Below are 22,731 nucleotides of genomic sequence, written 5' to 3' on the forward strand. Positions count from 1 at the left end.
ACGCCAGGCTGGGCTGTGCTGCCTCTTTTTGCTGCTCACTGCTCGCGGTCTACGCACAGCACCTTCAAGGCGTATGAGCGTGTGCGAGGGGCGCAGCAACTCACCAGCGCGCGCCCCAGCTGAAACCAAATGAACTGCGACCGACAAAAAACAAAAATTAATAATAATAATAAAAAAAAAACACGAGGCTTGAGGGGCTCGCCCAACGCGCAAAGCGGTGACAGCAACGACGGCGACCTTACTCTCTTTTCTCCTTCTTCGTGCGTCTCTCTCCTCTGCTGCCGTCCCCCACGTGCGTGCCATCCTGGCGTACTCCGCACTGTCCCTTTCCCGTCTCCCTACTCTGATCCACCCTCATTTTCTCTCCTGTCGACGTTGTCGAAGATTATCAAAAAATACGAACGCCGAGAAGGGGAGGGAGAATGGTGGGGGCGAAGACGTGGCGGCGTCTTGTCCTCGGTGGCTCGCAGAGGCGGAAAGACGAAGAGTGACACGCTCGCTCCCTCCAGCCCCAGCAGCAGGGCTCAAAAGGTCCCGCCTGCCAAGAGCCTCACTAACTCTTCTTGCACTAGTCCGGGCCCCGTCGAGCTCGGAAGTTCCAGGCAGCGGCTAAAAATAGGCCGAACCCTGCGCTTTTGGGCCTCCGCGTGTTCCCCCGAGGCTGGCGCACACAAAAACCAAATTCTTTCCGTGCTGACTCACCCCCCCACTGGCTGTACGACTGACTCACTGTGAACTCCTCTCACTTGCGACCACTCTCTCGCCTCAATCGCTCAAGTCACATGATCCCACAAAGGTAACAAGAAAAATGTCCACCCTGCTTTGCTCAATGATGCAGGTTTTTTTTTTATCAGTTCCTGTTGCTTGTTGCTCTGCCGATCACGACCGACGCGTTCTCACATGATCTTCTTTTGCTTGGCGGTACGCGTCATTACTGGGCGAGATCATCTTCCTGAACGAGGCCGCGACGTCGCCCCACAACACCCGAAAAAGTCGCAACGGTACGTCTAAAAGCAAATAAGACTGATTAAAAAAATAAAAAAAAATTCGGGACAGTGCCATGGTAGAGAAATAGTCTGTACTTCGTTCATTCCTTGTATGCAAACATCTTGCGTCATGCTCGTCGTTCACCCAACGTCGACCCATATCCTTTATGAATTTTCTTATGTCGAGCATTCCCAATGTTTCCCTCTCTTGATATGTAATAACATACACGCAATGAAAAACGCCCCTCTGAAAGTATATGAGCAGAGGATTGAGGACTAGAAACAAAAGTGGAAGAATAAGTGCCGCCAGTGCTTGCCTGCTAAATGTACTGTGACGAAACTTCTCGGAGAGAGTAAGCGTTCCATGCGTGAGGAATGGAAATCGAATGGACAACAAGAAAAGGCTAGCAAAGAAAAACGCCGTCGGATGCAATGATATTCTGTTGGTACAATGCTCTCGCTCGTGCTGAAGGAGCCCCAATATCCCGTTTGTGACAAAGAAGACGGTAGTTGTTATCCTGAAAAGGAGGACGTGTGCGGTTCGAATCAACGAGCTCGGCAGGGTCGATTTCTGTATGCCCAGTGAGTCTCATCCTCCTCTGGGTCGTCGCGCGCTGCCTGATGGTCCCGCTCTGAATGTATGCATGCATGCATGCACATGCCATATCCCTTCTTCCTCTGTGTGTGTGTGCACAAAAAAAGGAGAACGGTCGGGATGGAAGAATCCACGAGGGCAGGAGTGTGGTAGTTGACCTCTATGCAACTAATGGATGAGTCCTTGCTCATCGTTGCGGTGGTTGCTCCGGATTATGCGGGTTAGGGGAGCGTCTGGCCGCATTCAGTGCCGCTCTGTTCGCCAAATTCCTCTCGGCTTCCTGCCGCGCCTCTTCTGCCTTCTGCTGGTCCGCATCCGGCTTGGGTGCTTGCCGCCTGGGAGGGATCGGTTGCGCTTGGGCATTGTACAACTGCTCTGGAATGATTTTGCAAATTTCTTGCGCGATGGCGCCCGCGACATAGCCCTGTAGCTCGCGATACTCCTTCATGTCCTCGCCCTCGAGCTTGAACTTCTCCTGCTTGGCCAAGTCCTTCCGTCGTAGGGCACGGATCTCGTCGAGAATGTAAAGCAGGACCGCCTCCGGCGCGCGACTTCGCTCAGCTCCCCATTTGGAAAAGTTGCGCACGTAACGTCGCGTCACGTCCATGCAGCCGTCCGCCGAGAAGGCGATGCAATATGCAAGCTTTCGCTGCCAGCCCGACGTGTATAGCCAGGGTTTGTCCCACGCTTGCTCGCAGACGTCGACTGACACCCATCGTTTGCGGTGCACAGAGTAGATCTCAAGCCAAACGTGGTCCTCCGAGTTCCATATCCACCGCACCCTCGCGCCCATGGCTCGGCAGAGCATGCCGAAGCAATTCGCCCATTCGCCGACTCGGCCTTTTCGAGTCTGGAGAAGAACAAACGCATCGGTATAACGGGGGAAGCGCTCGAAGGAGCCGCACGCCTCGAAGGAGCACTTGTACAGCTCCACCTGATTAGCGCCTCCCGCTCGCTCATCTGGAGTTGGCGCAGCCATTCCGACGCCGACGGTCGGATAGCCGCAGTGCTGACATGGTGGGTTGTTTACCCACGAGAAGAAGGAGTTCTTAAACCACCGCATGAGCGCACGAATCACGCAGTCCTGATAGCCCCATGCTGCCTTCTTGTCAGGGCCCAGACTCTGGGCTTCGGCTTCCATAATCTGGCTTTCTTCCTCCGCCTCGTTGTAAATTTGCTGCAGCGGCACGTGCTTTAACGCCTCGTCCAATAAGCCGGGGTTTTCCCATTTGCACGGCATGCTCGATAGCGTGTGCAGCATATTGCGAAACCTTATTGATCGCGAATCTGTTGGTGGCTGTGGGATGAGCGGTATATTTCGAAGAGAGGAGGACCGCGTCGGAGTGCTGCCTCTGTCATCGGCGGGCAGCGGTGAGCTGTAGTCTCGATGCCGCGCCGATTGCGATCCGGTCCGTAACAAGGACGACTGTGAGCTCAGCGCATTCATCCGCTTTGTACTGAGGATCTGGCGAAACTGATTTGTGAGCTCCCGACAGGCCTGACCGTCGAAGATGTTGCGGGACGACGAAGCGCCCCGATCCGGATTGGCAGGATTCGCCATGGCTTGGAGAGGAGATCCACGAAGGTGTGAACTGGCGTCGCCAGCGCAGTCGCGTTGCTGGAGAAGCGGGGGGGGGGACGGAAGGTTCGAAGAGATCTGTGATCGACAGCTGAGATCGGTCGCGTCTCAGCAGGCTGTCGTCCCAAGACAGGTGCAGCCCCTGCTGACAAAGGAAGCGAAGCGCCTGTGCAGATGGCGAAGACGAAGGCGGCGACGGCAATCCAGAGGTCGGGGGTGGATTGTTTTTGAGGAGTGGGTTGGGCAACAGTGCGAGAAGAGGGAGGGATAAGGGAGACGGGCGTACGGTGACTTGGGTGTGCTGGTCTTCGGGCGACAGTGGGGATGAGATGCGGATGCTTGCGCGTCCCGCCAAGCCTTTGCCTGCGTCTGCGAGAACGACTAAGCCTCGCACGCTCCGCCACACGAGACTGCCTGATTCACCGCACGAACAGGCACAGAGTCGCTCGGGTCGGGCGAGCCTGCGATGCGAGTCGGCGCGAGGACGAAGAAGCAGAAGAACGCGGGCGTGGTCAAGAAGCACCGAGGGCAGAAAGATATGTGGTGCGCGTTGGACGCTGCTGACGGCGACATGCGCGCAGAAAGACATTTCGCATCGGCAGGGGCCACGCAAGTCAGCGTCGTAATGCGCCAAGCATCTGCGATCCAAATAAGGACCTCGACTAGCTCGAACCTCGTCACCCGCGCCGCGCCAGACGAAGGGTTGGGCGCGAAGAACGAACTGCTGGGGAAGAGGCCGTCGTCGCGTCGAGTCCTGCTTTGCTGCGTGCCGTCGTTGCGGTCGTACGCACGCCAGCCCGCGTGCAGCGCAGCAGCAGCGTGCGTGCGGGAGCACTGCGACGACGGGCCTGAATTGCCTTTCCTCGTCCTCCCGCGAGCCAGACGCCGGGACTGCTTGGCGAGCTTGTGTGATGGTCTCCCTATCCGCGCTCTCCTCTCACCTCTTTGCCCGCGCTCGTTCACAAGCAGCAAAGCCCTTCCGTGTCAGGCGTGCGGGCGGGCGGCGGCCCCGTTGGTGAGCGTGGTGGGCGGCAAGCCACTACGCACTCACCCTTGCCCTCGCACCTCCGGTACACGCGCACACAATGGAGACAGCTCGCTGTCAAAGAATCCCCTTTGGTCCTCTTTGTGAGACGTCGTGCCATGAAGCTTCGCTGTGTGCACATGACAGACCGGCCTTGGTGGCTGTCCACTCTCGCTGCCAACTCGGGCTGCTCTTCTTCCCAAGTCGTCGCCCTGCTCACCGAACGCCTCGCTCAAGCCGCGGTCCTCTTGCTTGTAGCACTTCAGAGCAGTCGAAACGCAGCCGCGAATCGTCCGTGTATGAACGCATCTCCCCTGTTTCAACCGCCGTCGACTTGTTCTGCTCCTTACCGTGTGAGACGATCTGCAAGTTGACGAATGCCAACAGCGCCTGGGCCAATCAGAGCCTCTCCCTCCTTTCAGCCGCAACGCCTGCAAACGTATGCACGACAACCCGTTCTGGCAGCATCTCGTATCGTAAAAGTAAAATGCGTCGCCACTGGGAGAACGCGCATTGTGATAATCATGATTTTTTTTCTGGAGTGGCAAGCTTTCGCGTCCGCCATTTGGCGCTGTATTGCTACCCATCTTTTCCCAGCTGTACCTCCACAATGCCGCAGCCTCCGAACGGAATGAGATCGTATCCCGGCTGACATTGTCCCACGAAACACGCCCTTCCATCCCACCCAGGCTGGCAAGAATCGCCAGAACTCTCTCGACGGCTGAAGAGCCCCTTCGGAGAATTGGGCATAGTCCTGGAGGCCTCGACTGCGCACTCGCATTCAAGGGCGCCCGACGTTGAGCTCCAAACGGGAAGAGAAACCGCCCGCTTCTCGAGCCCGTAGCGTGGAGAGCCGCGTCATCCACCACTCCCAACGCATGCTGCACAGTCCCGCGCTCCTGCACCCTCCCTCATCATGTCTAGGCGATCCACCAGTGCCCCTGGCACCAGTCCAGTCCAGATTTTGTCTAAAGGATCCTCTCTCCTGGAACACGGCCTTGCCTCGTACGCCATCCCTCACACGGCTCGAAGTGGCAAGTGGCTCGAGGGCCGGGTCACCTCTGCGCTATACAACAAGCGGATACACGCAACTAGTTGACGTGAGCGTGAAATGAGCACCTGCGTTGTCCAACATCGCCTCGAGTGTGACAGCAGCAACTCATCTGTTTGCCCGCGTGTCATTCCCGCTTCCAATCCATCAAGTCTGCCGTACGCGTGTCCTGTCTTGTGCCTGTCAAGGAAAGTGGGGCCCATCCCTCTCGCAGCAGCGAACCTGCGCGCGTGAACTACGGCCGGGGTTGAGGTGCGCTCTGAGCAATCATACAACCGACAAAAGCGCCTTCGAAGCTATATCGTCGGGATTTCCGCGGCCTCTTGCTGGTCCCATGAGCATTGTGCTCACCGCTCATTCGAGATGGCACAAGAAAAAGATAGCCTGCGTTCATTTGCCTCTGTTGACAAACTTTGCCCATCTAAGAACATGAATGGCTTTCTTAGGCCGGTGGAGTTGACAACGTCTGCTGTACCAACAGAGAGGCCGGGATGATCATGATGATGACGACGACGACGATGATGATGATGATGATGATGATGATGATGATGATGATGATGATGATGATGATGATGATGATGATGATGATGATGATGATGATGAGGTGAGACGCCCAACTCTACTCTAAAAGTCATTTGCATGCCTCTCTCGCCCAAGTTGCAGAGAGCAATTGATTTTCTCGGACATGTAAGCCGTTCTTGGTCCACCGTCCAAAGCTGCAGAGGTCAAGCTGTGTGTATTGCCGGCTTGATTGGTCTCGTCCAGGTGAGGCAAAGTTTTCTTCCCTTGCGTCGGGCACGACAAGCTCTGTCCTTTTCCACGTTCCCTCATCAGCTCATCTGGGCCGATAATGCATCCATTTCAGGCTTGGATAGACCTTCAGATCGGAGATTTCCCGGCGGTATCTTCGCCAGCGTTGTGATGTTCTGTCAAAAGCGCAAAGTGGCCCATGCCGCATTTTCATATCCTACCTCTATTATCTTCACAGCTCAGCATGACAAGGAAAGATGCAAACTTGACATACTGGATTGGATGGCAAAAAAAAAATTTTTTTTTTCTTAGCGATAACGCTTTTTTTTTTTAAAAAAAAAAAAAAATTGGGACTTGTGAAGTACAAGCCTGCCATCACAGAAGATCATGACTAAAGCGGAAGGTCGGTCTACACGTGCCCCAAGAGGAATCCTTTATACCCCGCCCACTTTCGTACATCATTGTCTCAAATCACATTCATAAAGCTGCGTCCGGTCCAGGCAGCGCCTTGTCTCTCAAATCTCGCACAAAAGCTACTCACAAAGTCCGGTTCTTTGCGTCCAAGAAGTCCTCCGGATGTATGTAGATTCGGGCAATGTCAACATCTTCACGACGAGAAGCTCGGTGCCGTCAATCGCCTCGGTACGCGTCATCCATTCGTATCGTTTTGGCCCCTTGATATCCTTTGCGGACTTCTAGATGCTCATTTGCTTGCCGCTTCTCCGCGTGTGGCTGTCGCAATCTTTGTCTAACGCATAACCTGCAAGCGGCGAGACGGAGCTACCCGATTTCAACACGCTCCGCCATCATTGGCGATGGCAAGTCCAGCGACCAAACGCCGATGATCCAGTCCGCTCAACGTGGAACAATTCTCACACGGCAACTTTGACCAAAGTCCCCTGGTGATGTGTATCGTATTGGAAGTATTCTTGGTCAAAAAGGATCCTTCTGGGACTGAGATACATTCTTTTCGCTAGTAATCATGCAAAGTATCTGATTCGATGATTGAAAACGTGACCTAGAAAGCGGGTAGCTACATAATCTTCTCGAATAGGAAAAATCAACGCGGTAGAGTTTCCAAAATATGATTGCCTCGGGGAATATTACTTTGGTGACCATCTTGATACGGTCGTACATACCCGCTGGCAAGCGCAGGTGCACCTATGTTGGGTTCTTTGAGCGGCGATTGAGATACAAATACCTATTCACCTTCAGCCCTCATGGTTCTTCATCGTCTGAAATAATGTTAAGCTCCTCCCATTCCTCCTCGTCAATGCTTTTTCCAGTCAAAGCAGACCAAGATCGCTCCAAGAGGCCCTTTTTCAAAATCATACTAGATACAAGTATTAGAGGCAGATGCCAGACGCTTGCCCAAAACAACGCTCTGGCCGTTCCCTTCTTACCCTCGTGCTTCCAAAAGCGTACTGCTTCGTAAATAACCCAGCCGTTGATAGCGGTGCTGATTGGAATGAACGCCTTCTCAACAACCCCGGCGTAAGCAAGCCCCAAGCAGACGGGCAGCATGAGCACGCTATAACGCAACGCAACCCGCGCGTTGCGGGCGGGGTTCGTCCAAGCCAGCATCCGATATCCCGCGTTCTTGTATTCTTCTCTTATGCCCCAGCTAAGCGCGTTAAAATGAGGGAACTGCCAGCAAAAGAGCAAAGCAGCCATAAGCCAACCGCCTGCACTCCTCTCGCCAAGCAGAAGCTCACGCCAATCGCCCGGTCCCGTTGCTGTCTGGCCCGCTGCAGCTGTCCAGCCCATCAAAGGAGGTATGGCTCCAACCACTGCTCCCACCCATGTATTCGCCACGCTTATCCGCTTCATTGGCGTGTACACACCTGCGTATAGAAAGATGTTTGCTGCTGCTAGGGTCGCGGTTGTGGGATTGACGCCAAACCAGAGTGCGACGGTGCCAGTGATTCCTGTTGCGATAGCAAATAGAAGCGCACCGCGCTGCGTGATGAGCTTTCGAACCAGCGGCCGATTACGGGTGCGACTCATTTTCGCGTCGTGCTCTGGCTCGGCCATCATGTTGAGCGTGTTAGCAGATGCGCACGTAAGAAATGTGCCGGTAGTGAGGAATGCGAGTGTTAGGGTGCTCAGCGAAGGCGCGGCTGTGGTTGCAGTCTCGAGAAGAGTGGGCACTGGATACACGCTGTACGCCGCAGTGGTCGTAAGAACAATAAGAAAACTAAGTCTCGGTTTCGATAGTGAGAGATAGGTTGTGAATAGTCTTCGGAAGGAATTGGCTGGCATGTTCGAAGATAAGGTGGTCAATCGATTGGAGGCATCTAGTGGAATAGCCGGCTCGCCCGACTGATCGTGATCATGACGCCGCCTCCGTTTCCGATGTGGAAGTTCCTCGCGTTGAGAGTTCAGCGCAATTGGTGTGTCTGATTTCGATGTTGCCTCAGAGCCTTCAGTGCTCTCCGTCCGAGAATCAGACGCTTGTAGGGAAGCCGTTGATTGCTCCCGCGTAGTTCGACCACCGTATCGAGATCTCGAGCCCCGTGGAAGCTCTTTTTCTATTCCATTTGCCGAAAAATAATCCCTAAAGAGGTACCCGCGAGCTGCGAGACTCGAGTCTTGCCGGTGTCTGGTCGAGGTGGCGAGACCTCGACTACCATGTAACGGAAGCCTTGAAAGCCTCGACAGACATCTTGAGCAGATGGTTTCAACTCCAGGAGAAATTATTCTCCTTGAGAGAATACCCGGATGGAGCATTGTCCGTCAATGGCATCAATGTCAAGCAGTCGGGATTGGCGATTCCTGAGACGAAATGGTCATTCGACTTTTACGGCCTTGTTGCCTTACCCCCCAAAACTTGGGTGCTTCCACCGATCTCTCCATACTGCCACTTTGCACAACATTGTGTCGTTCTCCTTGCTTGGCCTCTGTTGAGAAGAACACGAATACCCATAGATTTCTCGACGACTGGTGACTTCGTATAGGTAGTTAATCTCTGTGATCGACGCGGTTCTTTTTCAGAGGGATATGTGCTTGACGGTAAAACGCAAATGCGAAGCACCTCAGAGCTCATGAAGGAACCGGAGATTGGGTTTCAGTAGAGTTTCCGACATCACATGTATCGGTCTGCTGAAGATAAATTTCGTATATAGTCGCAAATGTGACGTTAGCGGGAAGAAGAGTACATGTTCAATATTCTAACGCCGCTCTGCCAGCGTATATCCACTGGCACCTCGAACGATGAATCATATCCGACCATTTTTTTTTTTTTAAAAAAAAAAGGCGTGAATTGGAGAAAACTAATACATATTATGCGGACGATACCTATTGACAACCTCGGGATCCTTAACGCCACATTTGTATGGTCACTCTCACGACTAAACTCCCAGTTGAAAGGCTTCCCCCTAACAGACGCGCACAATACGGCAGAAAACAAGCCCCTGGTCAACTTTACTGAGCTTACAGCCGAAAAGACTCCAATGCGACGATATATCCAAGAAGTTGATTTCGTCCAAGATACTTTTCCTGGATTAACCAAGTTAGCTATCTCATCGTGAGCTTGCAACTCTGTTCGACCTTCATCCTAGACATTATACTTTTGGAAGACTGTTTATCTACTTATTATCATCCGCAATACCTGTCTGATGACGTTCCAAATTGCTCTAAACGCAAGTTAGAGAAGATGGGAGGGGGATGGGTATGTGATTATGTCCACTCTGAAGGCCAAAAAAAATGACAAAAGCCATCAGCCAGTGAAGGTAGATGTTTTTTTTCCCTCCTTTGTGAAGATCATGCAATTGAATGTTGCTTTCGAAAGTAGCAGAGTTGTCGAATGGGAAAGTTTAACGAACCCTGTGTCATGAATCCAGTTCCAACAAAGTTCTTACCATTCATGGCCCTATCAGCCGAATTGCGTAGTAAAGTATATAAGCACGCGCGAACAGATTCTGGCGAGCATCTGATAGTCTCGGGATGCCGTATGTACCGTCGAATGACCATACCTGTTGATGTCATTACATTTTTCTTAACAACTTCCTTAAAACGCGAAAGACGTAGGCATTACGCTAATGTCAACTCGATGGACAGGACCTGCATTTCGGCGCAGTTAGTGCAGGCCGGGCAAGTAGTCCAAGAGTAGAGTTGCTAAAGCATGCGAAAGTCTGCAAAAGTTTAACCCTGGCTTGCTCCGCCTCAACAATACGATCTACAACGAAGCAACTGGGCATTAATACAGCCGCAAGTTCGTTTTTGCCGACACCCACACGTCTCACGACTTTCCAAGGCAAGTCGAGCCAAGGATGCGACGTTGACTACGTGAGATTGAAGTGGCATAATGGCGCTACTCGACAATCCTTTCGACGATGAACTATCCGACCCTGTCGCTCTTCGCCAATGCCATCGATCTTGAGAGCGTTTGGTTGCCCCTCTGGAACTGGAATCAGCCTGGTCTTCGCGCTGAAAATCTTTCGCGATGGCTGGCTGTATGTTTCTGTTCGATTACGAGTTGGCAAAACGTCGTAAGGATGCCGCCATTGACATTCTGAGGTTATAATCCTCGAGCGATCAGAAGAAACTGTGGCAAGTAGAGAAGACATCAAGCCTGCTGCTAGTCATGTGAAAATACATCATAGTTTGAGAAAACTTGTTCGAATGGGATAAGGATACAAGTTAGAGGATCTCGGTTTTTCTCTTTGACAAGAGAGCATGGAGGAACAGAGAACATACTATTGATGCTAGCCTGGAATATATACCTTTTGACATCTGAGTTGGCTATGACTGTAGAATGTGAGATGTCTAGGACCTTAATATTAGATTACACTTAATGCGGTCGGCAGCAGTACATCTAACAGCTACCTGGGTATCTTTACTTTTAATCTGCACCTACACAGGCCTCGAGCAACAGAAGTTCTCTACGTTTCCGTAACAGAAGTGACGTAGACATTTGAAAAAGTTTTTGATATCACCGATTTTGTTCAAATTTCAAGTCATCATGGTGCAAGCGATCTCCATGTAATCCTGAACCACCGTCATACCATCAGGACCATTGCTGTAATAGCTAGAGTTCTGTAAATCTGTGTTCCCAACACAAATTGTCGTGTCCCAAGGTGCTGGTTCTCTGATTCGCTAGTCAGCTTCAGACGGCGGCGACTTTGGAGAATGGCGGATTACCCGTTCTTATACACCCGGTGAAACCATAACACACCTTCTTGCCGCAGACTGAAACCGGCGTCTGTGAAGTTGCATGGCGTGTAGCCATTTGAAAAGAGCGACTGGCCTACAGGCAGGAAGCTCGAACAATTGGCTGTGAAATTCAACCCGCTATCGACGTTGGGATCGACCGCAATGAATGTAATGTGCTGTGTTACGTTTTTCTGCGTCGAATTTGTTGGCAGTGCGTTGATGGACAGGTTGTAGATCTGCCATGGTTTGTCTTCGCCAACTAGGGCCGCGCCTTCTACTGCGCCGACGAGAGCAGCAGCAAGCAATGCCGCGGACTTTGCGAAAACGTGACGCATATTGTAGAGGCAGTCAATGAGATGCTAGTATGGATGACCAAAAAGAGGCTTTGTGTGCAGATCAAAAAGTGGAAGCAAGACTCGCCGAGCTCAGGAAAATACAGGCGGGCCTGAACACAAATTCAAAGCTCGCGAAACGATGCCAAGAACAAATACTAGGAGCTTAGGACGCGTAAGCCGTGGCCTGGCTTCGAGAAGACATTGAAAGATCGTATTGATGCAATGTCGAAGGCCTTTGAAAGGAACGAGGAAGATTAAGAGGCCTCGAAAACTCCCAAAAATGGACGGATCCACATCGGAAGGTTGTATCGTACGAGCCGAAGAAAAGCTGGAAACTGGGCCCCAGTGGATTAGAGTTACCTTAAGGCCATTGGGATTTGCATCAGGGCATCAGAAAGGGATGTCGTCTGGTTGCGCACAGCCATTCGACAGATAAACATGACCGGTTGAAAGGCGGATACAACCGGGCGAGGGCAAAATGTCGAATGGGGTTACAGAGATGTAAATCGCCGAGGGTTGCTTGGCCAATAAAGGGTTCAAGCGCCAGGAACGCTTGGAGCCTCATTCGGCCTGGGTTGTTACAGCGTTCCATGCCCGTAATAACGCGACGGACCGGTCGTACAATCACCTATGTGCAAAGGTTCCTGGGAGGCCCAAGGATCACCATGTGCAGATCAGCTTGGCCGACACTTGCTGAATGCTCGCTAATTAGCGGACGACAGTCCACAGCAGCTTTTGACCGTAACCCACGAGACAGACCTGTTCTAGCTGCCAAGACCTGATTTTGAACTTTCGAGGTGTAAGTAATCGGCCCGACGACAGTGAAAGATAGGCGGGACGGTGTACGAATGCAGTTCAGATACCTCGCGGTCGTGCAGTGTTGTAAAGAAAAGGCGAGCACAGATATGCACTGCCAACGCGCTAGAGGCATGTGACCGGAAGACGTTTAAGCTTCAGCCTAAGCCTCTAATTCGCATTTTATAGAAGTCGCATATTATCTATCGATCACGTCGTATTCTCTTCCACACGATTTTTTGTTCGTGATTATTACTTTGGATCGCATGAGCTGTTTGGCATGTTGGTAAGATAACATGGTTGTCATGTGATCTTTCCGCATGTTAGGCAGACCCCACCATGGCACCCGCCGCGCTCTCGAAGATCGTGCTGGAGAATATAGTCTGTACTTACGAATACTGCAACTTCTGACAACTTCTCTCACGATGGGGCTTGTTCGATGCCTGTGAAGTTCCGCTGGCAAAACATGTGCCAAGATTCCATCATAACCTTTCGAGACGGTGCTCATTGCTCAGATGGAGCCAAAACTGAGCTTTACGATACCATCAATTCACGATGATACTGTTCTTGATTGTCGCTTGTACTATTCCACTTCAAGCAACATCGGATCGGGCTTATATCGCGCTCGGGGCGCCGTAATAGCCCATCCTTACGCTCCTCTCGGAGGCTGTTATGATGATCCTGTGGTCGGCCTGGTCGTATCTGAAATTTCCAAGCTGTCTTTTGGCTTCATTTGCACGTTCAACTTTCGGTATGTGAAGCTAGCAAATGCCTTTTCATTCTTCGTGTCTGATATGTCGCTAGAGGTGCCTATGGCTCGGCTGGACACACGTCCTGGACAGGGAAGGCAGAACGAGCTGACTACGAATCGGTAGTTGGTTTCATGATCGAGTATTTGCGCAGATGTGATGTCGAGACTACTGCAGACAATGAAGTCTTCGACATCCAATCTAGTTTGCCGATACAGCTCGTGCTTGGTGGGTACAGCTACGGCTCTTGGATTTGCACTCATCTTCCGACCCCGGCAGATGTGCTGAAGGCATTCGATGCTGCGACGGAAGGAAGCGCGTATACTGAAATCAAATCCAGAGCTCATCATCTAGCTATGCAGACAATTTTGGAAATACGATCCACACAGCGCGATTCTAATGCTCATCATGGCCATACACTGTCTGTGGGTGGGGAAGAAACATCGCCAGAAAAGAGACGACGGAGCGGCGAAAATTCCCCCAGTCGATTTAGTTCGGATGTTCGCAAGAGCCTCGACTTCGCGCGGAAGCTTGGGTCCTTGAGAAAGAAGCAGGATGAGTCTTCTAGCCTAATCGCCGGAACCCAAGCGGAGGCAGCCGATCACACAACTGTAGAGCTAATAAAGTCACCTGTACCCGAGCTGAAGGTTGCATACTTATTGGTATCGCCATTGCTGCCTCCCATCTCGGCATTTGTTACGTTGCCGTTCAGCTCCAATGCTCTGCGAGCACACAGCGAAGTCGATTTACAGAAGTTTAGTTCGAACCCAACGTTAGCAGTGTTTGGCCCCGATGACATGTTTACATCCGGAAAAAAGCTCAGAGCTTGGGCAAAAGAAATCGGAGGAAAACCAGCGTCGCAGTTTCATTTCGTTGAAGTTGAAGGAGCAGGCCATTTTTGGCGGAGCCACTCCGCGCAGAGGGTACTTAGAACTGCAATCAGGCAGTGGTTCGAAAGCTTGTCCAACGGTACGACTAGTTGCGTAGTTACCAAGCCCACAGCAGATGAATCATGCAATCCTGGAGATGGGTGAATGGCCATGCTCACCACCGGGTGTGTGAAGGCGCAATTCTACATTACACTCGACTAACTTTCATTCGTCCTTCCATCCTCCTAAATTGAACTTTTTGTAAGACAAGATGGAGCGCTACGTCGGACTGTCGCGAGGAAACAAAATTTAATAACATGCGAGTGAGCGAAGAAATAGTGCCGATGCGTCATTCGCACAAAATAATATGCTGTGCTCTCGACAAACGTGTGCTTTACAAGTTCTTTTCACAGTTTTGGAGCTTCGGACTCCGTTCTCGGTGATGATCATCTGAGCTGAACGAGCTGAGCTCATGCAATGTGTCAACGCTTCGTTCCGTGGTTAGAAGAAAGGTGATCGTGGAGTTATCGCACACCATGACTGTTATGTCGGAGGCGATCTCAGCGCACTGCACCAATTCAAGAAAACAGTAGGGTTGTGCACACCGAAACGAACCGGGAATTAAATGGAGAAGTATTTCGAGAATGAAGGTATGAATGCTTCTCATTACCACTCCCCGAACCACAAGATGTTGGCACGCTTATGCAAGGTATCACGTTTCCGGACCACTGAACGCATAGAACTAAATCATCACTTCAGCTGACAGATTTTGCGCCAAATCTGCGTCCGTCTCTTTGGTCCAGTGCATCCGTGACTGCGCCATTCTGGCCCCAGATCTCGACCACTTTCTTTTAAGCCTTGACCTTCTGCGCAATGCCCATTGCATAAGATCCCGGCTGATCTCACTGAAGATCACTAACAGAAAGGGGCTCGCCTGATCACTGGGGCCTATCGTGCTCTATGCCCTGCGTTTGTGCGTCTTCACTTCCAGCAAACTGGATCTCATCGTGGCCCGAGAATCGTCTCATTCCGCATCTTGGGTCCTTTGAATAGAAGCCGCTTACGATTCCGGGACGCGCTGCCTTTTCATGCACATGACCGGTTATTTTATCTCAAGGACGCACGCTACACAGCAGGATCTGCCAGACTAATCTCATTCCCGAAGCACTCGTGTCTCGCAGGCAAATATAGGACGCTTCTTGCAAGAAGTTCACTCGATCCTCACAAAACTACACTCTTCCTTCTTTTGCATCTCGCGCTTTCGATCGCATCCCATCTGGGAAGTAAAATCTATTGCGTGCACAAGGAGAGCTATCAGTCGCGTATCCCCTGACGCCAAGCGTAACTCCTCTTCTCAGCCCACAAGGCGATCGAGCGCCCTTCTCAAACAAGGTAAATTTGAAAACCTGGTTTCGCTTGTCAAACCGTGGGAAACGAGTCTTTGTAGTCGTATATATATATATGCCCGACACTCGTATTCGAAATCTTCCCCTTTCCATAATCTCAAGTCGACGAAATTGAAGCATCGCGAACCGCCTCATGTTCGTCAGTCACCCATCACTGACTGCGAGATCGCCTTCTAGTTTCAAGATGCCGCTGCTAATCGATGGCCTCCCAACGTCCGCAATGGGCACGATTTCTCCGCTACGGTCAAATCTAGAGGACATGATTGGATCTTGCAGAGCGCTGAATAAGCACATTGCCATGATGAATGAAGACAAGGAAACTTTTGGTCTTTTGACTGAAGAGACTTATTGTTACGATGCACCGGTAAGATTCGAACCTAAGTCGCATAGAACTGTAGATGTTAATTTTTTTTCCCCAAGGAAGTTCTTACTCAACTCACTAAGATAACACGAACGGCAGCGCTGTGCATACGAGATCTGAACTTGGATGATGAGGCATTTGAGACTGATGAACCGCAGCTCGCACTGGTTCTGTACAACGTATGTGAAACAAACTTATACTTGCTCAAGTCTCAAATCACTGATTATTTTGATGATAGTTCATCTCCGAACACAAGAGGATATTAAACCAGCTTACTGCGCTCGGAACCATAATGAAGTCCACTGGAAGCCTGTACGGTGCGCTCGGGGGTGCCTTGCACAGGCAAGAGCACGTTGTTAGCGTACGACACCTCTTTTGTCCGCAATGAGACAAGCACTAATACTTGTCAGCGATTTCGAGAAGTGCTTGACGCCAGATACATTTCCACGAAGACCCTTTCCGCTCCAGACTGGGTCGAGCAAGTCGAGGCTATGCGCCTATGCCTTGAGGCGTATCCTGCCCCAGTAGAGGAAGATTACAACATGTCCGGAGTGCCTGAATCTGTTTGATTACGAAATTTTTTGAACACTTTTTTCTCGCTTTGTTTTGATATTGGAACTGAGCTCAACTAGGTCTCACTGGTGTATCGACTTAGACGCGGAGCATGACATGAGGCCAATGATGATAAAGCCTTACTTCTCTGTAACGAGGGACGAGCAAATGGATCTGTCTATACTTTTAAATGTACAAATTCTGCAGAGAAACGATATGAAATTCTGAACCAATGATAACTGCACCGGGAGGATCGCCACGTTCCAGGCCGCACACGTGTCTTATCATCATCAGTCGTCTCGGCATCTCTTATCCAGATCCAATTTTTTCTCAGCATTTCCTGACTTAATCGAGGCATGTTTTCCTTTTGCATGAACTTTGATAGCAGACATGAAGAAGATGTTGATTGACTTCACACTAGATCTAAAAATGGCGTTTTAAACGGCAAGCACCGACAACCGGCCAGACGTTTCTTTGCATTGTACCTTAACAGGGCTGATTGAGTTTAATCTCGACGTTGCAAATCAGGAATGGTCATTTTGATGCTTTCGCAGCAAACTGGTAATGTAATGGCAATTATCCATATATATATTTCATGAGCGCGCCAACAGTTGAGGCTTTTGAGCAAACATTGCGCCAAAGCACGCCATAACCGCTTGCGAATATTTCACGCCTTGCACGCTCCGCTGAAACTCATCCATGGATGCGATCTTAAGTATCAAGTACGTATAATCTGTCTCTCGTACCTGATTTGTTTTTCCCAGGACAGTGTATCTTCTTGTTCATTACCGACGTGACACGGAGACAAACGACGCAAACCTGTTGCTTCAAAGCACCATCATGACTACAGCGACACTGTCCTCAGTGTTCCAACCGCACAAGGAAAATTTTGGAATTAAGGACGCTGTTTTTGTAGCTATCGAATCGGCTTCTGATTGCATCACTGTTGACAACAAAGGCCTGGATAGTCATAAATGTTCGATGCAACATTACGACAAGACAAAAACGGCGCGAGAGAAAGGGTCACTGATATCGGCATCACTTATTACGGTGGACTTCGATGCCCTGAGATTCGACGCAGCTGCTTCGCTGCAGGTCCTTCCAGGTAACCGTCACATTTGGCCGAATATACCAAGGTCGTATCACCTGATTTCATCACCATACAACGACGCAAATCACCTTCTGGATATACGAACACTGGATACGCAATGTTGTCTACTTGCTCAAGCACTTACATTCCTCAAGCCCATCAGAGCAGATTATGCCACGGCGGACTATCTAAGCTCTTTTAACTGGACCGAAGTACTTTCGATTTTGCGGTTGCTGGCCAAGGACATCGGGCACACATGGACCTCGCGGGACTTTTACACCGTCATATTCCGCTCCCAGCTCAATGCCGGTGTCGATCAGCAAAGGCTACATGATTTGGATAAGACCTCGCATCTCGAGGCCGTTGCGAGCGGACAGCTGTTGAAGTACTGGTTTGGCAAGCGTGATGAACATGAGCGAAATTTAGCTACTTGTAAGGGCCTATCTCTGTCCGTATCGAAGTGTTCTTCACATTGATACAATCTCCAGGCATATGGCGATCAAAGGAGGATGCACGCTTAGGCGGTCTTGGTCCCAATCACAAGAGAGCCAGGATGGCCGCAAAGGAGCTATATAACGAAATCAAGTTCAGCACGTGGAGGCTCATCGTCGACGACGATGCTAAAAACGTAAAAATTGAGGAGTGGAAAGAGAAATGAGACTACCCAGTTCGAGAGAAAGGCGAGCGTCTTCAAAAGACCAGATAAAAGTAGGGCACTAGGTCAGCTGGCTGTCTCAAGGATGGCAAAGAATATCATCGAGTTGGAGATTAGCTGCTTAGCTCGGTGGAGGAGGGTTCACGGTGTTAAAAGGCTTTTGATCACACAAGCAAGTTGAGGCGTTGTATTTGAATAATGGAAGAACAGTGGATTACGGTATAGCATCTACCGCCTTGCCAAGGAGTAAAGTCTGGCAATGTCTTGTCCCGTATGCTCTAAAATGAGCTCCCGCTGAAAATGCAATGGAGGCGTGATCTCCGAGTGAGCGTCACGCAGATCAGAGAGCTGCGCTATCTTCTACATATCGAAAAGAAATTGACTCTGATAATTTTCATATATCGGTCAAACTTTTTTTTTTTTGAGAAATTCGTGTTTGACTGCTAGGTGCCAAAAAAGACGTCCGGTACGAAATGCTGGAGATTGGAGAGCAAGCGTTAGCATCAACCTGCGGCCTGCTGAGTTCGAGGTACAGGGACATGTGATTGGCTGCGCGGTTGGTCATACCTGGAAACAGCCCGAGCTCTGTGACTATTTACAGCGAGAGTCAGGCAGTCGTGTGCCAAATGTCTTATTTGCCTTGCATTTAGTGGAAACCATGGCTCTTCTTTCAACCCGTCTCCGCTAAGCCTGTGTTCGCCGTCTACGCAACGATGTCGCTCTTCCGATCACTGCTCCAGAGCCGTCCTCTTCAGCGAACGGATTACGATCTGCCGTTATACCAGACGTACCAAGAACCCGAAGCATTTCCTCCTGCCCCGGTGAGCGACAGCATCCTCGTGCCTCGATCAAACGATGTGGGAAGGCAGAGCTCTCTTTCTGCAAGCAGCCCGCGGCCTTACGATCTGGTTGTCCTTGAGAGGCGAGAGAGGTATTATCAGCAAAAGCTTCAAGACCTCCTAGACGCTCAGTCCGACGGCTTGCTCGCCGGGCTTGAAGGCGATGTGCCCAATGATGACGAATCTCTTGACACGCCTACTCAGACAACGTACAGCTTGCGGAGCCATAGTGTGTCCCCTGCTCCGTCGCTGAGCAAACCAAAGAAGCGCAGCTTGGGAGCTGCGAGGCGAGGAATATGGAAAACTGTTCTGGATTGTGCAGCAGTCAAGGAAGAAGAGGATGCTATCCTGAAGCGAGAGCTGAGAGACAGTCAGGCTATCCTGAAGCAGCTAGATGCGTGGTCAAGCAAAGAGCAAGGTTTGCGTGAGAAAATCACAGCGATAGAGAATGAAGATACAGGAGCAAAGTCGAGAGCCCTCAAAGAAGAGGCTTCAAAGTTGGAGAACGATATACTGGATATGGAAGTGAAACTGGCGCAAATGAAGACGCGGCATAGAAGCCTCCTTCATGAAATTTCGAACATTGAGAACTCGGTTCTCTCAAAGCTCAGTAGTTATAAAACAAGTCTCTCAATGCTGGAGCAGGACGTCCAGAATTTCCTAAAGGCTCCTCCTGTACAGGACAATCGTTCTAGCGACAAGTCTCCCTTCTTAGCTCTTCCTGTCACGCGACGCACGCTCGAGATGGCAAGGGAACATTGGCAGGGCGATATCGAAGAGATCAAGAAGAAACGCCAGGCTATTCGACGCGATCGTGCTGCTTTGGAGGATGGCGCTGCCGTCTGGAAAGACGTCGTGTCTCAAATTACAGCGTTTGAGAGATACTTGCGAGAAGAGACATGCAAGCTAGCGCAGCAAAACTCAACTAACGATAAGGGAAAATCTCCTGTTGCGTCAGCGACGCCTGAGGAGCTTCTAAGAAGAATGGAAGCCGTATTGAGCAGCGTCCAGGACAAGCTAGATCTGGCCCACAAGAAGCACTGGCGATTGTTAGAGGTTTGCATAGAAGCCGAAGTCGAGGCCCTACAGCAGGGAAGGGAGTTGCTAGAGGAATCTTTTGGTTTGAGAAAGGAGCGTCATACAGACGTGGAGAGGACCAAGTCGGTCGATGATGATGCGTCCGAGGACGAGCCGAGTATCTCTACCCAGAACAGCAGCACGAAGGACTTGTTTAAAAGTGCAACAGAGGGCTTTAGCAGCAATGTATCGCTATCCCATAGCGCGGCATTAAGAAAGAGCATGTACGAGGATGATGATGGCCCAGATCCCGAGTTACTATTCACAAGGCCATCGGACGATACGGAATAGACAATGCTGTGTTCTAGCTATCCCGACAAAGTTTTCTATTTCTTGTCTCTACCTCGCGCCTGGGCTACTTTGTTCGTCTAAATCTTACTCGGCATAATCTCCCTGTGGGCGCTTTTCGAGTCACTCTCACGTGTTCGACACAACATCACTGGGCTAATCTGCGCAAGGTCCAGGCCAAAGATGATCCTCAGCATAGGTTAAAAAAATATGTACATGAATTAAACGATAAATAATCTATCTACCTTGTTGAAAACGCGAAGACTCGCGCGCACGAGTGTGAAATTGAATTAAAAATTTGTCATTTCTGTTCCATCAAAATAAATACCTCTTACAAGATTAATGGCTCGTTACGTCTCTATTAGTCGGGGCATGTTATGGCCAACTTGCTACGGGACAACTGGTTACAGTCGAAGTAGACGTAGTTGTCGTACTCAGCGTTGTGGCGTAGCGAGTTGTTGTGGTTGTAGTCGTACCCTTCGTAGTTGTCGTTGTCGCAATACCCCAAGTGGGTGTGACAATGGTTGTGGAGGTCGAAACAACACTCGAAGTCATGGTATGAGTAGACGGGCTCAACCAAGTACTCGTGGAAGTCGTGCTGCAGCCGGACGGGGTGGCTGTCAGCGTAAGTGTACCTGAAGTGGGCGTCACCAAGAATGTAGTCGTAGTGCTAAAGGTGTGCGTGGTCTTCAGTATCGAGGGGGACGCCCAGGTTGTTGTATTGACATAGGCAGTTCCCGAAGGGCTGGCAGTCAGCGTTAAGACTCCCCAGGCTGGAGTAGACGGTGTCACGGTCGTTGTCGTAGCATATAAACTGGTTACGGTGGTGGTTCCCCATGGAGGAACTTGAGAGGTTTTTGTAGATGTGCTTGTATATGATGTAGTTGTCGTGGTGGCGCATGATGTTGAGTACGTGTAGTCTGGGAAGCCATATTGCGGTGCTTGGATTGGACCGCGTTTCCACAGGTCCGTTCCTGTCGGCTCGGGAGTTACGGTCACTGTGACGTAGACTTTGGTTGTGGTCGGAATACACGAAGGGAAAGAGAAACCACCAACCAATCCGTTGAAGGCAGAACTTTCCGGAAGCCAAGCAGCTGTGGGTTTCACTTCAAAGGCGGCAGAGCTAAGCCATCCGCCCTTGGTATGGGTTGGTAACTCATTACCTTCAAGCGGGCATATTGTCGTTGATACTGGTATCGTTGAAGTTCGAATTTCAGTGGACTCGGCTGGGCAATCCGTAACATATCTATGAATCTCAGTATAAAGTTCATATTCATGACACGAATGTACATACGCAGGACATTTCGTGATTGTGACCGTGGTAGTCGTGTAGACGGTGGAGGTAGTGAAGCCGTAGCTATAATTACCGTGTGAATTAGATACCTGTGGTCTTGCTGTCTGTGAAGAACCGGGGCCTTCAGGATGCGAGGACGTTGATATAGGATAGGAGCTGATTGGATTCATAGAGTGAGAGTAATCATTGCCACTAGGCTGACTTCGTGAGGCCGTTGGACTGACTTGAACGAATGACGAGCTTGTTATTGATATGAAAGTAGGGCTGCCAGGAACAGAGCTTAGACTAGCAGGATTTGAACTGGGATTGCCAGGCACCTGGATTTGTTAGCGGGTGAAGATTTCGTCAAACATGCAACGCTTTGAAGAATCCCAAGCTCCTTTGAAAATCGTGCAGCATCCCAGAGTCTATATTAAATCATGAGTAAACGAAAGACTTACACTGCTGTTGGTCCAATGCATCGTAGAATATGTGTTCAATGACGATGGTGGCCATGACAAGACCGATGAAGTAGCCACAGCGCCTGCAGAATTGCTGACTGGCCATGTGTATGACCAGGTGGTCGAAGTCTTCCAACTGCTCGTGCTAGACGTTGAAGGAATCACCGGACTTGCTCCACGGCTCCAGGTTGAAGAAGACGGCGCAATTGACGACAGCGAATGTGACCAAGAGGACGGAGATGGGAGGACAGGAGATCCGAGGGTCGAAGAGCTCTGTGAAGAGATGCTAAACCAGCTTGAACCTAAGGAAAATTAGTACCATGCGTCCAAAGCAATCTGAAACTCGTGAAGGGACTGTCCACGTCGCGAAGGAGTCTGCATGAATACTTACTTGTTTGAGAAGGAGATGCCGACCACGAAATTGAAGTACTACTCTTAGATGAGATTGGGTGAGATGGCCACGTGCTACTGCTCTCAAAAGAGCTCGAAATAAACCATGAAGAGGTGCTACTACTCCTGGAGGAGCTTGGATGAAGCCATGACGAAGAAGTGCTGCTGCCCTGCGAAGAGATGGATTGAGGCCATGTAGAGGAAGCACTAGTCTTCAAAGAAGTCGAATGAGTTGTTGACCAGGTGCTTGACTTGACAGGGCTGGAAGTCCATGAAGACCAGGTACTGCTGCTCTTTGATGAGCTCGAATTAGCGGATAAGGAGGATGTGGTGCTTGTCTTTGTTGGACTGACAGCCCATGAAGACCACGTGCTGCTGCTCTTTGAGGAGCTTGAATTAGCGGATGAGGAGGATGTGGTGCTTGTCTTTGTTGGACTGACAGCCCATGAAGA

General features: G+C 50.5%; 8 protein-coding genes across 10 annotated transcripts; 4 read left to right on the plus strand and 4 right to left on the minus strand.

Annotated features, from left to right (window-relative positions):
• Positions 1 to 1,063: 1,063 nt before the first annotated feature.
• Positions 1,064 to 3,830, minus strand: PV09_02041 (uncharacterized protein). The gene has a single exon (XM_016355025.1). The coding sequence runs from the start codon at positions 3,140 to 3,142 to the stop codon at positions 1,769 to 1,771; it is 1,374 nt and encodes a 457-aa protein (XP_016217041.1). The 5' UTR covers positions 3,143 to 3,830; the 3' UTR covers positions 1,064 to 1,768.
• A 2,597-nt stretch (positions 3,831 to 6,427) lies between these two features.
• Positions 6,428 to 8,729, minus strand: PV09_02042 (protoheme IX farnesyltransferase). The gene has a single exon (XM_016355026.1). It carries the CDS (start codon positions 8,713 to 8,715, stop codon positions 7,204 to 7,206), a length of 1,512 nt encoding a protein of 503 aa, XP_016217042.1. The 5' UTR covers positions 8,716 to 8,729; the 3' UTR covers positions 6,428 to 7,203.
• A 1,910-nt stretch (positions 8,730 to 10,639) lies between these two features.
• PV09_02043 (uncharacterized protein) lies at positions 10,640 to 12,059 on the minus strand. Its single transcript, XM_016355027.1, has 2 exons — positions 11,128 to 12,059; positions 10,640 to 11,074 (listed from the first exon to the last, which is right to left on the minus strand). Exons 1-2 carry the CDS (start codon positions 11,472 to 11,474, stop codon positions 10,939 to 10,941), a joined length of 483 nt encoding a protein of 160 aa, XP_016217043.1. The 5' UTR covers positions 11,475 to 12,059; the 3' UTR covers positions 10,640 to 10,938.
• Positions 12,060 to 12,456: 397 nt separating this feature from the next.
• Positions 12,457 to 14,265, plus strand: PV09_02044 (uncharacterized protein). Its single transcript, XM_016355028.1, has 2 exons — positions 12,457 to 13,020; positions 13,074 to 14,265. Exons 1-2 carry the CDS (start codon positions 12,785 to 12,787, stop codon positions 14,050 to 14,052), a joined length of 1,215 nt encoding a protein of 404 aa, XP_016217044.1. The 5' UTR covers positions 12,457 to 12,784; the 3' UTR covers positions 14,053 to 14,265.
• A 727-nt stretch (positions 14,266 to 14,992) lies between these two features.
• On the plus strand, positions 14,993 to 16,560 carry PV09_02045. Of its 2 annotated transcripts, XM_016355030.1 has the most exons (5): positions 14,993 to 15,279; positions 15,471 to 15,657; positions 15,714 to 15,833; positions 15,893 to 16,015; positions 16,065 to 16,560. In XM_016355030.1, exons 2-5 carry the CDS (start codon positions 15,478 to 15,480, stop codon positions 16,221 to 16,223), a joined length of 582 nt encoding a protein of 193 aa, XP_016217046.1. In that variant the 5' UTR covers positions 14,993 to 15,279; positions 15,471 to 15,477; the 3' UTR covers positions 16,224 to 16,560. The 2 variants fall into 2 exon arrangements, with proteins under 2 accessions (XP_016217046.1, XP_016217045.1); XM_016355029.1 differs by having other exon boundaries at positions 14,993 to 15,657.
• Positions 16,561 to 16,828: 268 nt separating this feature from the next.
• Positions 16,829 to 18,246, plus strand: PV09_02046. Of its 2 annotated transcripts, XM_016355032.1 has the most exons (3): positions 16,829 to 16,928; positions 17,175 to 17,728; positions 17,785 to 18,246. In XM_016355032.1, exons 1-3 carry the CDS (start codon positions 16,906 to 16,908, stop codon positions 17,952 to 17,954), a joined length of 747 nt encoding a protein of 248 aa, XP_016217048.1. In that variant the 5' UTR covers positions 16,829 to 16,905; the 3' UTR covers positions 17,955 to 18,246. The 2 variants fall into 2 exon arrangements, with proteins under 2 accessions (XP_016217048.1, XP_016217047.1); XM_016355031.1 differs by having other exon boundaries at positions 16,829 to 17,728.
• A 282-nt stretch (positions 18,247 to 18,528) lies between these two features.
• Positions 18,529 to 20,430, plus strand: PV09_02047 (uncharacterized protein). Its single transcript, XM_016355033.1, has one exon. It carries the CDS (start codon positions 18,665 to 18,667, stop codon positions 20,156 to 20,158), a length of 1,494 nt encoding a protein of 497 aa, XP_016217049.1. The 5' UTR covers positions 18,529 to 18,664; the 3' UTR covers positions 20,159 to 20,430.
• Positions 20,431 to 20,516: 86 nt separating this feature from the next.
• On the minus strand, positions 20,517 to 21,910 carry PV09_02048 (uncharacterized protein; the record flags this gene model as incomplete). The annotated part of the gene is made up of 4 exons (XM_016355034.1): positions 20,517 to 20,825; positions 20,882 to 21,401; positions 21,450 to 21,766; positions 21,890 to 21,910. The coding sequence occupies 4 exons, from the start codon at positions 21,908 to 21,910 to the stop codon at positions 20,517 to 20,519; spliced, it is 1,167 nt and encodes a 388-aa protein (XP_016217050.1).
• Positions 21,911 to 22,731: the final 821 nt, after the last annotated feature.

Source organism: Verruconis gallopava (genome assembly GCF_000836295.1).
Source record: "Verruconis gallopava strain CBS 43764 unplaced genomic scaffold supercont1.5, whole genome shotgun sequence".
Lineage (NCBI taxonomy): Eukaryota > Fungi > Ascomycota > Dothideomycetes > Venturiales > Sympoventuriaceae > Verruconis > Verruconis gallopava.

What these genes read in the sequence shown, in the direction of transcription:
- PV09_02046 (XM_016355031.1), top strand. Translation starts at nt 17,047, where the DNA reads ATGACTACAGCGACACTGTCCTCAGTGTTCCAACCGCACAAGGAAAAT. An exon ending in TGAGCGAAATTTAGCTACTT is followed by an intron (nt 17,729 to 17,784) that starts GTAAGGGCCTAT and finishes TACAATCTCCAG; the next exon opens with GCATATGGCGATCAAAGGAG.
- PV09_02044 (XM_016355028.1), top strand. Translation starts at nt 12,785, where the DNA reads ATGGAGCCAAAACTGAGCTTTACGATACCATCAATTCACGATGATACT. An exon ending in ATTTGCACGTTCAACTTTCG is followed by an intron (nt 13,021 to 13,073) that starts GTATGTGAAGCT and finishes ATATGTCGCTAG; the next exon opens with AGGTGCCTATGGCTCGGCTG.
- PV09_02041 (XM_016355025.1), bottom strand. Translation starts at nt 3,142, where the DNA reads ATGGCGAATCCTGCCAATCCGGATCGGGGCGCTTCGTCGTCCCGCAAC.
- PV09_02045 (XM_016355029.1), top strand. Translation starts at nt 15,427, where the DNA reads ATGTTCGTCAGTCACCCATCACTGACTGCGAGATCGCCTTCTAGTTTC. An exon ending in CTTATTGTTACGATGCACCG is followed by an intron (nt 15,658 to 15,713) that starts GTAAGATTCGAA and finishes TTTTTCCCCAAG; the next exon opens with GAAGTTCTTACTCAACTCAC. An exon ending in GGCAAGAGCACGTTGTTAGC is followed by an intron (nt 16,016 to 16,064) that starts GTACGACACCTC and finishes AATACTTGTCAG; the next exon opens with CGATTTCGAGAAGTGCTTGA.
- PV09_02043 (XM_016355027.1), bottom strand. Translation starts at nt 11,474, where the DNA reads ATGCGTCACGTTTTCGCAAAGTCCGCGGCATTGCTTGCTGCTGCTCTC. An exon ending in CACCGGGTGTATAAGAACGG is followed by an intron (nt 11,075 to 11,127) that starts GTAATCCGCCAT and finishes CTAGCGAATCAG; the next exon opens with AGAACCAGCACCTTGGGACA.
- PV09_02042 (XM_016355026.1), bottom strand. Translation starts at nt 8,715, where the DNA reads ATGCTCCATCCGGGTATTCTCTCAAGGAGAATAATTTCTCCTGGAGTT.
- PV09_02047 (XM_016355033.1), top strand. Translation starts at nt 18,665, where the DNA reads ATGTCGCTCTTCCGATCACTGCTCCAGAGCCGTCCTCTTCAGCGAACG.